At 49.2% G+C, this 12,737-nt stretch overlaps 4 protein-coding genes across 4 annotated transcripts; 2 read left to right on the top strand and 2 right to left on the bottom strand.

Annotated features, from left to right (window-relative positions):
• Positions 1–428: 428 nt before the first annotated feature.
• BGZ61DRAFT_472444 (uncharacterized protein) lies at positions 429–803 on the top strand (the record flags this gene model as incomplete). The annotated part of the gene is made up of 1 exon (XM_046248340.1): positions 429–803. One exon carries the CDS (start codon positions 429–431, stop codon positions 801–803), a length of 375 nt encoding a protein of 124 aa, XP_046110870.1.
• A 2,323-nt stretch (positions 804–3,126) lies between these two features.
• BGZ61DRAFT_553785 (uncharacterized protein) lies at positions 3,127–4,260 on the bottom strand (the record flags this gene model as incomplete). Its single annotated transcript, XM_046255556.1, has 1 exon — positions 3,127–4,260. The coding sequence occupies one exon, from the start codon at positions 4,258–4,260 to the stop codon at positions 3,127–3,129; it is 1,134 nt and encodes a 377-aa protein (XP_046110869.1).
• A 798-nt stretch (positions 4,261–5,058) lies between these two features.
• BGZ61DRAFT_441537 (putative caspase) lies at positions 5,059–7,417 on the top strand. The gene has a single exon (XM_046244595.1). The coding sequence runs from the start codon at positions 5,244–5,246 to the stop codon at positions 7,203–7,205; it is 1,962 nt and encodes a 653-aa protein (XP_046110868.1). The 5' UTR covers positions 5,059–5,243; the 3' UTR covers positions 7,206–7,417.
• Positions 7,406–8,622, bottom strand: BGZ61DRAFT_441536 (concanavalin A-like lectin/glucanase domain-containing protein). Its single transcript, XM_046244594.1, has 2 exons — positions 7,786–8,622; positions 7,406–7,719 (listed from the first exon to the last, which is right to left on the bottom strand). Exons 1-2 carry the CDS (start codon positions 8,563–8,565, stop codon positions 7,636–7,638), a joined length of 864 nt encoding a protein of 287 aa, XP_046110867.1. The 5' UTR covers positions 8,566–8,622; the 3' UTR covers positions 7,406–7,635.
• Between the last annotated feature and the right edge of the window lie 4,115 nt (positions 8,623–12,737).

The raw sequence follows: 12,737 nt of genomic DNA, 5'->3' as shown, positions 1-12,737 counted from the left end.
CATCCCGATCCATGGAGAGGTCCATTGTGCGAGATACAAAAGTAACAAATGCGGAGAAGGGAAAAGGTTCGAGGAACATTGACAAGAACATGGCAGGACACACGGAGGAGATGAGAACAACAACCTGGAAGCTCAATTCTAGCAAAGTGCTCAGAGTGAACAAAAACAATCAGCAATGGCAATAAACAGAAAGAAGATTTAAACAAGGAAACATTAAGAATAATCCAGAAGACAAAAAGGGGTGTTACAAACTTGAGGCTTGGGGCAGCTCAGACAGTAGGGGTATAAATGGTTAGGTCTCACCCCTTCTCCTTCCTTCTTCATAACACAACGCCATCGAGCAAATATCGACCATTACCAAGTCACAAACATTTTCACGCAAACATCGACTACTATCAAATCACGATTTTTACAGTCCTCTTTCTACAATGTCAAACATCGAGAGGCCTTACTACCAACTCCGGGAGATTGACGATAACTCCTGGCTCCTCGCAGGGAAGATCGTAATCTCCCGACAAAGCGCGCGCGCCTCAGATCGCCCATGTTGGGAGACCTCGCAGGGCGACTTCTTCACAATCTCCGAATGCGCAACTCCGGCGCCACAAACACGTGCGTCTACCTTTGTAGGTAACAAGTTGTTTGGACAAGTCCCACATCCAAATGATCCATCAACCCTTGGCATCTGGGCCATGGGTGATGCCTGGATACAGTTGGAGAGGGCACCTTCGGCCTGGATTTCAAATGAGTACCATGCCTTGAAACATGGGGGCGCCATGTGCTCAGCGACAGGGGGGTCAGCGTGAGTGAGGATATCGCGGGGTCTCCTGGCTGGTTCATGAAACGGGCAAGCCAAGTCTGGATACATCACGCTCCTCCACACAGCTGGATTGTGTGCCGTGCAGACCAAATTGGGAATATCGAATCCACTTGAGTCTGCAGCGATTGCCCAATGATCCTTGGGAGCCCTGTTTTTCTTTTCCTTTTTCGTGTCTGCAGTGAGATCTCAGGCTCCCCCCAATCACGTCTGGCAGTGCCAGGGAAATCACAGGGAAAATAGCCAGAGAGTTTCTTTGTGACGTGTTGGTAGCTCCGCCGTCATGAGGAGGCTAAACATGCAAGCAGAACAGGGGTCGGGGTGGGCTGCCACTTCCCATGTACAGTCTTGTGCTGGCAGAGATCTGCACTCCACCAGGTATCGGCTGGGAGCTTGCCGAATGAGCAAGAGGTACAGCCTTGTGCTGGCAGAGACCTCCGCTTCTCCAGGTATTGGTCGGGAGCTTGTCAGATGAACAAGAGGCACAGCAAGAAACCTGCTTCAAACTGTTGTTCCTCATTCTTGGTTGTTGGTGGGCGTCTACAAAAGCGTTGTGAATAAGCCACGGTGGCACGTCACTGAGTACCTACTTGTCGTACAGAGCCCAGGGGAAACGGGATCAAGCTCGATGAGAGAGAGAGAGAGGGCTACGGCTGATGCCGGAGTTTGTTGGCACTAAAAACGGCCGTGGCTGGTTTCCGATTGATTGCATGCATGATACGCTTGCGCGATTGCCCGCCTCACGCACCACGGCCCCCGCCCATGGCGGCCAAATTCTTCTCATCTTTTAGACGTACCGGATCATAGCATGTCCGTCTTCACCAACCGGGACTTAGCTGATAAGCGGGGATGGAAATGATATACCTTGGCCAGCGCCGGGGTCCAGCCTGGGGAATACCGAATGGGGCTGGGGAATGGAACGCCAATATTGCAAGATCAGCCAAAGAGCGGGAGCCATCTCTGCAAGGCTCCAATAGCCCCAGCTAGCTAACTCTAGCAAACCGTTTCAATCACAAAACCTTAAGCGCACCAGGTCAGACACCAGCCAATCCAGCACCTGCAGCGAAGGCAGCCACCCTCCAGAACCCGGTCAAGAGACATTCTGCCCATCCAACAGCTCGCCGTACTGCAGCAAGTAATAAGTCGATCAATCAGTCCGTCTGTCAAGTAACTTAGTCGGTCAATCAGCAACTAGCCCAGCAGCCCAGCGACTCCGTAGTGTAGACTATAGACCATAGACCGTAGGTCGTTGTGACATCTCTCTTTAACTTACACGGGAGGGGCGGTCTCGACATGGGATGTGGGCGTATGTTCGGGCCAATCACATGACATGATTGGATAGTGTGACCTCTATTCTGGAAAAGCCTCAAGCTCGAGTCGTGGTCCCCAACTATTCCTTAAATACCATGTGGCCCGTCCAGCAGCCTCCGTAGCTAGCAGCGGGAGCCACAGTAGTCCGCCCAGCCAGCAGGAACAGCGATATTCGCAGCGGTAGTTAGTTATGGCCCCAGCCCTAGCCCATCCAGCAACCCGCCCACCGGAATCGTATGGAGTATCCCAGTTTGGATGGCTTACGCACCATGCCACCAGAAGGCACAGTCCAGCGTACCTTACCGGGCCGATATGTGAGGTTGCAAGCCTATTAAGTTAAGTCGAGCTGACCTTGCCTAGGCTAAGGTGGACATGTCGGGTTTACTGCACTTAGTTCATGAGCTACGCTAGCGCTGTGACCTAGGCTTGCAATTGTCGCCAGGCTTGTGATTTGGGCCAGGCTTGTGATTTGGGCCAGGCTTGCAGAGCAGATTGGGAGCTAATCAGAATGCGTCCCTGTATTCCCGTCCGGTAGTTCTAGCAAGGTGTGGCACCCCGCAACCACTTCAGGGCATGTCGTTTCAGCGCGATGAGCGCTAAATGAACTTCGGAGCTTACAGCTAACAACTTCTCAGCTAATTAAGTAAATCGGATAGTCCAGGAAATTAGCAATCTCTACCTATTTATCGTTGAGTCTTCAAGTCGTAAAATGGCATTTGAAGGTGTGATACAGGAATCGCGCGGAACTTTTTGTCGCCCCGCTGTAGCACCTGGAGCATTCACTGAGGTGGGCGCGCTGGGTCTTCAGTTGACCTCCCCTATGAAAGTTCCAAGATCCGTTCACAGGTCCTTCGCCGTCAATACTACATTCAACAAAAATACAATTTCCCAAATCACTAAGAAGTGGATTGTCTATCTGACATATTGTTAAACTGCATGTACCACGTTCTATCTGCTCAGTGCGACCTTTTCTCCACAATCGTTGCTCGCGCTCAACACCCCTAGTCGCTGTCTTCATCCATGCTATCGTCCAGATATTCCATATCATGGTCGACCAGCTCATCCAGACTGTCGTTCTCCACATCATCCATCAGCCCATTCATGTACGATTCCGCGTCTTCCGGGGCGTCACAATACAGGATTGTCTTAGCATGTACTTTAGTCAACCATATTCGTCGCGCGAATTTCCAGGCTGTGCAAGCTTGCTGGACCCAGCTGTTGTCGTTTTGGTCCGGCTCTTGAAGATCTGTCCACATGTGATGTGGCTCATCAACCGGGCTCTCTCCACGTTCGATGATCGATACTTTGATCACGAGCGGATTTTCGACGTCGTAATGGGGGAGTCTGTTTCGGTAGATCTTCTTGGCCTCTGAAAGTGCAAAGCTGGCGTCGTCTGCGATTAGGGGCGTGAATTGAATACGACCCGTTTCCTTGAAGTAGCGGAACCCAAGCCAGATACCTTTCTCGGGATCAGCCCCGAGTGCATAGGCAGCCAGTTTATCACTGAAGATGGTCCACTCCTTGAACCCGTTGAGCATGAAGTCTGCTGGGCCGAACCTGGTGACAAGTGTCACCTCCTTGACGTGAGGCAGGTTGGCTTTCACCGGCCAGGGTTTCAGCGCCATGAATCGCAATCTTTCCGCCGTAGAAGCCTCGGGATACTTCGTTCGCAGCAGATTGTTCCACGGAAATCTCCAACCATCTTTCGAAATTGAAATGACTCTTCGGAAAGGGAGGGGAAGAACTAACTGCTCTCCGAAGAAACCGATCCAGGGGTCTTCGGACTCGCCTTCCCGCACCTCCACCATGGGGAGTTCCATGTCAAAGACCTTAAGGATGGCAGATTCCAAGTCGAGTCGAACTGTCTGGTCTCTGCTGCTGGCGTGAAAAGTGAGGGCATCGGGAAAGTTGCCCATCTCTACCCCAGACCCATTGTTTTCCTTGTGTCTCAGAATGCCCCTCGTCTCCGCATTGACTTGGAGGAGGGATCTCTCAGCAACGGGTGCATCCAGGATATGGTTCTTCCACACAGTCACAACCTTCTCAGACATGGCCTCGGTAAGAATCATGGTCTTGAGCTCAATGGGCAAGGACCTGTAAGGGGATCGGTTGCTCACTTCCTTGGATTCCTCCATGGTTGTAAGAAGCTCGGGGTGTGATGATGCTGTGATAGTTTTTGTTCTGTGTGGTCTGATGCGTCCTGGTTCGAGGTATCGGCGTGTGATCAGAGGTGTGAATTGTAGAAAGTTTAGATTTCCTCAGGGAGGATGAGCTAGGCTTTATACCATTTGGCTGCCTAATTACAGTGTATGATTGAACATTCGGACAGTATGACAGTGAAGGATGGATCTTTCCTCAGCTATCTTTGTCAAAGGAACATGTAGAAACAGTTAATCTTCCGAACGTACAAAGATGTTCAAGAACAATCATTTCAATATAGCTTGTTACTCGTGAATCTTGGAGACTACACAGCCAATGGCAAAATAACGCAGGATACATATATGCTCGTGCTGAGTGTAGCAGTGAAGGTTTGTCTCCACCGGTTGAAAATACTGCATGGCTTTTGTCAGACGGAGATATGGACCACAATAACGCTACCGGTAAGAGGAGTGATCATTCCCTTTTGCCGTTGCGGTTATTGCGACAGCTTTGATCTATCTGATGATCTCGAGTAATTTTTTATTTTATTTTTATTTTATTTATTTTAAAAAAAAAAGAATTACATGGAGTTTTATGCAATGCCGTGCTAATCACACCTCTCGATTTCATCAGATGTGCACTTTGATGTGCACTTCGCCCCGCCGCAGCCTCAAATTCCCACCTGCCCAACTGCAATGGTGCCTGATAATCACGGTGTTCACTTGTAACGTAAGCCATGTTCCACTGGCCTGGTATTACCCCGCCCCCAGCAGAAGGCAGATTTGACCTCAATCACATTAAATGTCAGTAGCTGAGGAAGCCCTCATCTTTCAGGTTCCATCATTTTATCCTAAAAATTCGGTCTCTTTTACAAACTACCTTGCTGGCCTGAATTCCGTCTACATCCCCGATACCACTGTCTGGCGACTAACCATACCTTGCGACCCGGAGCACGCTGTCATTCGCTGGTGGATGCGCCATGGAAGAACATCACGACACAGTTCAACACCACGCCATTTTGATCGGCATTGATTCCTACCCCGATAGACCCCTAGATGGCTGTGTACAAGATGTTCAGGAAATCAAATCCCTACTTGAAGCGCAGTCGCTGCCTATGAACATACAAACGTTGGTAGGAGTCCGCCACATCAATGACGGAGCATGCACTCCAGCTGAACACAACACGTGTTTGCCCACATACGAGAATGTGATTTCTGCTTTCCAGAACATTCTTTCTCTCGCAAACCCTGGGGATTTTGTCTACATTCACTACGCTGGACACGGGACTCGAGGCGATCCGATGAGCAAGTTTTCGAATGAATCCACAGGAGACCTCGCGTTGGTTTTGCTTGATGAAAAATCTGAGGATGGCGTGAGGCTTCTGTGGGGTCACAGACTCGCCCTTTTACTGAATGCCATGGTTGTGAAGCGATTGGCTGTCACCCTTGTTCTCGACTGTTGTTTCTCCGCGAGTGTGTACCGCAACGACAACGCCGGTGTCCGTTTTCTACCATACGACCCCAAGGCCGGTTCAAAGTTCTCCTCGGATCCGGGAGACGTTTTGGAAGATGAGAAGCTTGATCTACCTACAACCCGCGACGCTTCCATGCTACCAAACTGGCTTATCAACCCAGATGGATATGCCATCCTCACGGCCTGCGGGCCACACGAAGAAGCGATTGAATTCAAACCAAAGAATGGACCTAAACACGGCGCTCTTTGTTATTTTCTTCTCCCTTTGATCAAAAGCGGCGGCCTCACCAAAAAACACAAGGACATCTATCATTACCTGTGCGCCAAGTTCCGAGAATCTACCCTGCAACAAAACCCGGTGTTGTATGGGAACAAAGACCAAGGCTTTTTCGGTCGCATCACCGGAAAATCCACAATCACCCCAATTTCGATTGTCAAGAGGGGAAAGAGTCTTCAGTTGCAAGCGGGCAAAGCTCATGGCGTTTGTATCAGCGATCAGTTTGCTGTATTCCCCTCCGACTTGGCAGAAATCGCCTCTGGACCAGCAGGAGAATTGGTACTTGCCAGGGTCTCCCAAGTCAAAGCTTTGACATCAGATCTTGAGCTACTGGACGGATCGCCCACCATCCAAGTCCAAACCGGGTGGATGGCAAGATCACACATTCGATCTTTGCTTCACAAATTTCCGATACAGCTTGCATCCAACCTGTCAAATTTAGAGGAATGGATGGCAATTTTGGCTAAAAGATCGCTCGATGGTTATACCAGCCAGGGGCGCTCTCTGTGCTCATTTCAGGTGGTACTAAACAACGGAGAGTATGAGATCCTAGACAGTTCTGGTCAAAAAGTGCTCAATCTTCCAACCATGCCACAAGGTCGAACTGACATCAGTTACATCTGCGATATCTTGGAGCACTTAGCTCGATTCAATTTGGTCGAAAGCATTACCAACGAGACGCCCCAGGACTCTTTCCGAGATTCAATCGATGCCAAGATAATTACCCCCGCTGGCAGCATTTACACTCCAGGAGCGGTGGTAGAACTCGAACAGGACGAAAGTGCACGATACACATTCGAGTTACAAATCTCAAACAGAGGGACAGAGAGTCTTTACGCGTTTCTGTACAACATGGGACCTTTTTGGCAGGTTGAGGATCTTTACCGTGGCACATACGAAGTCATCCCACCCCAGAATCAGAGTGAAATGTTTACGGGCACATTTCGGAAGAAGTTGAAGACGAGCGTACCAGTTGAGATGCTAGACAAAGGGCACCTTCAATGTGAAGACATCATCAAAGTCTTCATCACATCTCAGCCGACGTCATTCGATCTCCTGGACTTGCCCAAGATCGACGGAATACCCAAGAAGAGTTCAAGCAGCAGGACTGGTGAAGGGGGGTCGAATCTCTCCGAGGATTGGGTTGCCCTGAATTTCCATATTCGAACTTCGATAAATGAGGAGTTTTGATCTGTTACTCAGTGTCTTGGGATATGCTAGCTTGCCACTATCCTCTGACAAAAACACGAGACATTCATTCCAAGAAGAGATCCCTAATTGAACACAGAGTACTCAACGCAATGACATCATGTAATAAAAGTCGCTTCCTTTCATCCAGAAGTGATTTGGGGACATAACAGCAAGAAAATGAAAATGCCTTCAAGATGTGACGCACTCTCAACCCTCAAGTCCAACACAGCCAAAATATTGTTTTGGTACAAGCCTACATCTGCTGATTACCTATTACGACTCAACCTCGGTTAGTGGTGGACAATCATCTGGTTGGTGATAAGTTGTGCTACCAATAAATAAAGGCGGCACACAAGGTAAAAGTAAATAAACCAAGGTTTTATGTTTCGCAATTAAACATTAAGTAACAGGTTGCCCGCAAAAGAATTGCTTATTTAGACACATATTGAGCGACATAACCGATTTCCATCAAGCTGCCTGCTCCTCCCCACGTCTTAGAGTTCGGGGCGCCTGGCTATTAGAGTTGTTAGCGTTGAGTTCCATGCACGACGGTTTAGAATCACAGTTCACGCCAACGTACCCAGTAACCGCCAACGGCGACGTTGAAAATGATGTAGAGCGGGCTCTGGCAGAGGGTCTTCCACACGGCAGCATTGCCAATTTGTGCGCCAGTGACAGTGTTGAACACCTTGCCATCAACGGACCAGGTAATCGACTGGCTCTTCCAAGAGCTGCTCTTGCGGTTGAAGTCGACTCGCCAAATGTGATAGCTAGCATCGGGGATGTTGGTAGTGTCGACAATGCCCGATGGCTCGTTGCAGATACCGCCCTGGGACACGTCGCAGTGGACACCGCCATAAGCAAGCTTCTGGCCGTTGATGTTTTCCAGGATATCGATTTCTCCGCAAGCAGGCCATTTGGTACCCTTTCGATACGAGTTGCCGAGGATCCAGAAAGCAGGCCAAAGACCCTGCTTGTGGATCTTGGCATTGCCGCCGAGGCGGAGTTTGGACTCGACTCTGGTGATCTTGCCCGCTGTAGGCGTGAAGGTGTACTTCGATTCGATGCGTCCGGACGTCCACTTGTTGGGAGCCGACGTGTCGTAGCGGGGGATCAGCTGAAGCGTGCCCTTTCCGGTGATGCGCATGTTCTTGTTCGACTTGGTGTATCTCTGATATTCAGCGTTGCCGTTCTTATCGCCCGTGATGAGGTTCCATTTGGTCGTGCTCGGCAGTGTTTCGGCCTTTCCGGCGAAGTCGGAGGTCCAGACCTTGGAGAAGCCCGCATAGGAGGGCGGCGCCAAGGCGAATGCAACGGCAAAGAGCGAGAGGAAAACGGTAAAGACGCGTTGGTAAAACATGGCTACGGGAAACGAGTGTGTAGCAGCGGGAAACGAGTGACTGTGAACTACTGTTGGCCAACAACAACCACCACGGACAAGGCAAAGGGCTGCTCTTGTACTTGTATTTAACAAACCCCCTTCTTCCAGGGGGCCCCTTCTCGGTTCCGCCAGCCAACACTCCCTTGGCTTGCCTTGCCCGACCAACAGTCACGGCCCTGGCAGGACAAGCCCAACAGGCAGGTCGTATCCATATCCTGTCCGGGGGAGATCCAATAGTCTCTTATCTGAACCAGTCAGACGCGGCTTGGCCCACTGACAGTCTCAATATGGGCAGCGTTCCGGCTGACCAACACGACGAGCCCTGGTCCGGATCCCAGATGAGGAAATGTGACAGCGCCACGCCGGCCGCCACAGTCTCGGCCAAGCCCTTTCCAGCGGCCAAACATGCCACGCGCGGCACGGGGAATGCGACGCGCCACCCGCCTGTTCGCTGTTGACCTGGGGGTCTTCTCTGAAATTCAGAGGGATCCGGTATTAATTACGGGTATTAGGAGCCTGCTTACGAGGCCTTATTTATAGCCGTCGAGCTACGGCCGAATCGGCTTAGAGGATTTGCCTTAGCGTCCGCGTACACGATCTCTGCAGATTGAGTTCGAAAAACCTGGACGACGGTCCAATGTGAGGAATTATTATCGCTCAGACGGTGCTGGCGTCCGAACTGGTCTCACATGACTGGCATTAATCAGTGCTTGGGAATCACACTGTCAGATTCAACAACATACCTACGGCACCAGCTGCCTTTGTCGTTTACAAATACCCACGCCACCACCAAGACGGGGGGCAAACCCCTGCTGATACGCCGTATAGCAAAATACATGGTCCCCAGGCCCCAGAAAGTTGATCGGTCCACAACTGTGCACATTCTACACCTCCTCTCCCACAACATGTTGCATGGTTGGCTTCGATCCCTCGCCCTACAGCCTGAACTAGTGGGGGCCAGTCAACCCTGACTGATGATGATGTTTCTCGTATATTATGCTTATTCACTTGTCCGGTCCATCCGCTCGCGTAGCCTGATTGCCTTTTATTCTGCGAACTATTGCCCAATGCGTAAAACTTGCGCCGTGCAGGTGAGCCGATCAATCCCGATTTATTGGCCAGAAATGAAACCAAGGGCTAAATTGCTTGGAATGGGGAATTAGCCTTCTGAACAAGAGGAAATACCCAAGAAAAAGCATAACGATCATTCATGCTACGCCAAGATACGAGCAAACATCCAGGCAGAACGTAAAAATTAGTTGCTAGTGGCTGCTTGTTAGGTACTATTTCGAGAACTGTCCCTTCTGCCCCTGGCCATCCACACCGCCGCTAAAGCTCTTGTGCTCGCTAGCGTCTTTGCGGGTTGACCCTGTCTTTTGTGATAGCGTGCGAGGTTTGCTAGACATTCACCACAGCTTCCCTGTCTTAGCCTCCGTCGAGTCCGCCCGATCGGGCTTATCAACAATATCGTGACAAATGATGCGGCTTAATATAGCCGCTACAGTCATCACAAACGCACAGTCAAACCACGGGCTCATTGCTTACCAACCAACATTTGGAGAGAAGCAGATATCAACACCCTCTGACTGACTGCAGCCACGAGGTCAAGACCGAGACATATCGCCAGGTTTGCTCCTCATTCTTGGATAGTTTATATGGTGTTACCCAATGGCTAATTGCTTCGAATTGCCTTTGCAGCTCAATATCACTAATAGACTCAATGTTAGTCCCAGGAACTCGAGTTCCACTTAGTCACCTCCAAAAGTGTGGGATCATGGTTGTATCCACAGCAGCAGCACAAATGATAAATGAATGAGCCTCTTGTTGCCCATCCTCGTTCGTTCTAAAAACGTTGGGAAAGGTACAAGCCAAGTAAATATATCCTCACACTTCTTATTAGAGAGTATTTGGTTTTCTCTTTAGCTTTATTCAATATCAGATAGATCAAAGCCATGCAGTATTCTCAAACAGTAGAGATAAACAGTAAGTGCTACACCCAGCACCAGAAGAAACAGTAGGTGGACAATAAGGTTGTTGCACATTGGTCTCTGCCTGAAGCTTCAATTCAACCTTTCTGAGTTCAACCCTGCTGTCTGCAGTCAACGAGACAGGATTCCGGCAGAAAGGGGAAAATAGCAGCTTGAAACCCAGACTTGGGCCTTGGCAACTGTGAAGTGCACAACGAAAATGCAGTAAATTCAAACATTAGGTTCCCTCATCGAGGGTCTCTATTAGAGAGTATACAGCGGCCCCCGCGACCCAGATTTCATCGCGAACACCCTGCTCTTCTACTCTCAACTGTCGTCCACCCTGGATCATCTTCTGGCCCCTGTTGAGGCCTTCAATTTCCGGATATCCCATGAAAGGACAAGTCGATGACTTGGTTTGATCGTTCCTAATTGCTATATCCGCAACTTTATTTGACCGCCTGGCATTTCTTGTCCCCTATGACATCAATTGCTCGGAGTAAATCCAATATACATGAACAAAAATTGCAGATCTCATAAATTTAACCCCAATTTCATCAAATCAAGTTGCTCAATGGCGGCAATACTACATGCAAGACCCGAGGAAATCAGATATCGTATTGGTACGGACTCTAATTTTCAACATTTGGAAACACTTACTTCCAACCTGGATTTCATATCTCTCCTCAGTCAGTCTTTTACGCATCATCATAATTCCAGCATCGTTTGGTAGCATATTACAGCATAGTTCAGAGGATTTGGAGTTTTGGATAGCAACCGTAACGCTCAGAATGGACAAGACAAACTCGTGTAGTTTGTAAGTAGCTGTCTCTCCTTTTAAATAGGCTGATAAGTTAGGCATATACAAGTAGTAGTATGTTTGGCCAGGGCTTAAATTATTTCAAGACCCAGTTCAGAGGCACCGCCGGGAACTCGGAAAGCCTTACTGCTAAGATCGAGAAGGTCCCGATCCTGGTAAAGGTTCACGTCTCCTCGTCAAAATGCAATCATTTTTAGCTAGCGACTTGTAGTTGTTTACAGGCCATAAACTTGTCAAGCGAGTAAGTATGAAGGAGGGGTGGTCGGAAGACCATTGGTTGTCAAAGCACACTCAGTCAGACCTGTAGAGGGGGGCAGCCGATTCCTAAGTCTGCCAGTGTGGATTGGAGTTGTGATGCCGAGACATATTTCAAGAGGAGCAGAAGTCATTCCAGAGTAAATAGCCCCGAAGGGCATCACAGCGGAGTTGGAAAGATAGCTGTACCCTTGATTAGCCTGTTGCGGCTGCTTTAATGGAAGCCAAGTGGTTACCACCATATAACATACTCACTACCCTACATAAGTAGCCAGCTACTTCCCCTGTAGTGGGCTTACTCCCTTTTCACATCAGTCGGCACAATGGATCAAATTCCGGCCTATTTCCAGTTCGGATGGTTTATAAAGTTAAACTAACAGATATGTTTTGTTAAAGAAATAGCAATACTTACCCTGCAACCAATATCAGTAAAGCGTCAATCATCCTTTGAACGAAATCATGCAAATTAACATGGATTACAACATGCCGCATATGTGTCGCAACGTTATTCATATCTCCCGTCAACATCACCGTATTATTCCCACCTCTAACCCTCAGATCTATTTCGCAAATAATTACTGCCACATTACTATACTGACCTCTATTCAGCAAATCTTCGGGAAGCTGGGTCGCATAAACTGAATCGGGCCTAGTCTTGTATGTGTCTTGAGCAAATGTGGCCGATTTCCTCTTTCTTTCTTTCTGCGTTGAATTGTGCAAAATATGAAAGCTAAGGTGGCGCCCTGGATGCAGTTTGAGAGACCGACGTATCGCTGCTGCGTAAGTGGACAGTGTGCAAACGGATTAGGGCGCGAGAGAAAAAGCCAATATCTCGTTTCTCACTACGGGCCTCTTCTACTTCTGAGGGCAAGAGGGTAAGAGCTTTTCACGCGCCTCTAGCTAGCTGAGAAATCTCATCAAACCACAACTAGCGTGACAACAAGTAGAAACAACGAAAGGTTTCGGTCGCAAGATAGCCATCGACTTGTACTCCTATTTACGATTCTTCGAAAATCTACGGTCGTGCACCCTTGCTAGCGCCGAAACCGATCCGCCCTGGCCGCTCGCTCGCATAGTATCAGTTCTTGGTAGAGGTGCCAAAACGTCCA

This window comes from Ilyonectria robusta (assembly GCF_021365365.1).
Source record: "Ilyonectria robusta strain PMI_751 chromosome Unknown BGZ61scaffold_2, whole genome shotgun sequence".
Lineage (NCBI taxonomy): Eukaryota > Fungi > Ascomycota > Sordariomycetes > Hypocreales > Nectriaceae > Ilyonectria > Ilyonectria robusta.
The sequence above is the reverse complement of the archived record's forward strand: the minus strand, read 5'-3'. Positions and strand labels throughout refer to the sequence as shown.

Excerpts from the sequence above, each read along its gene's own strand:
- BGZ61DRAFT_441537 (XM_046244595.1), top strand. The coding sequence starts at position 5,244 with ATGGAAGAACATCACGACACAGTTCAACACCACGCCATTTTGATCGGC.
- BGZ61DRAFT_441536 (XM_046244594.1), bottom strand. The coding sequence starts at position 8,565 with ATGTTTTACCAACGCGTCTTTACCGTTTTCCTCTCGCTCTTTGCCGTT. Across the intron at positions 7,720-7,785 it reads TCGCCGTTGGCGGTTACTGG|CCAGGCGCCCCGAACTCTAA; the intron begins GTACGTTGGCGT and ends CAACTCTAATAG.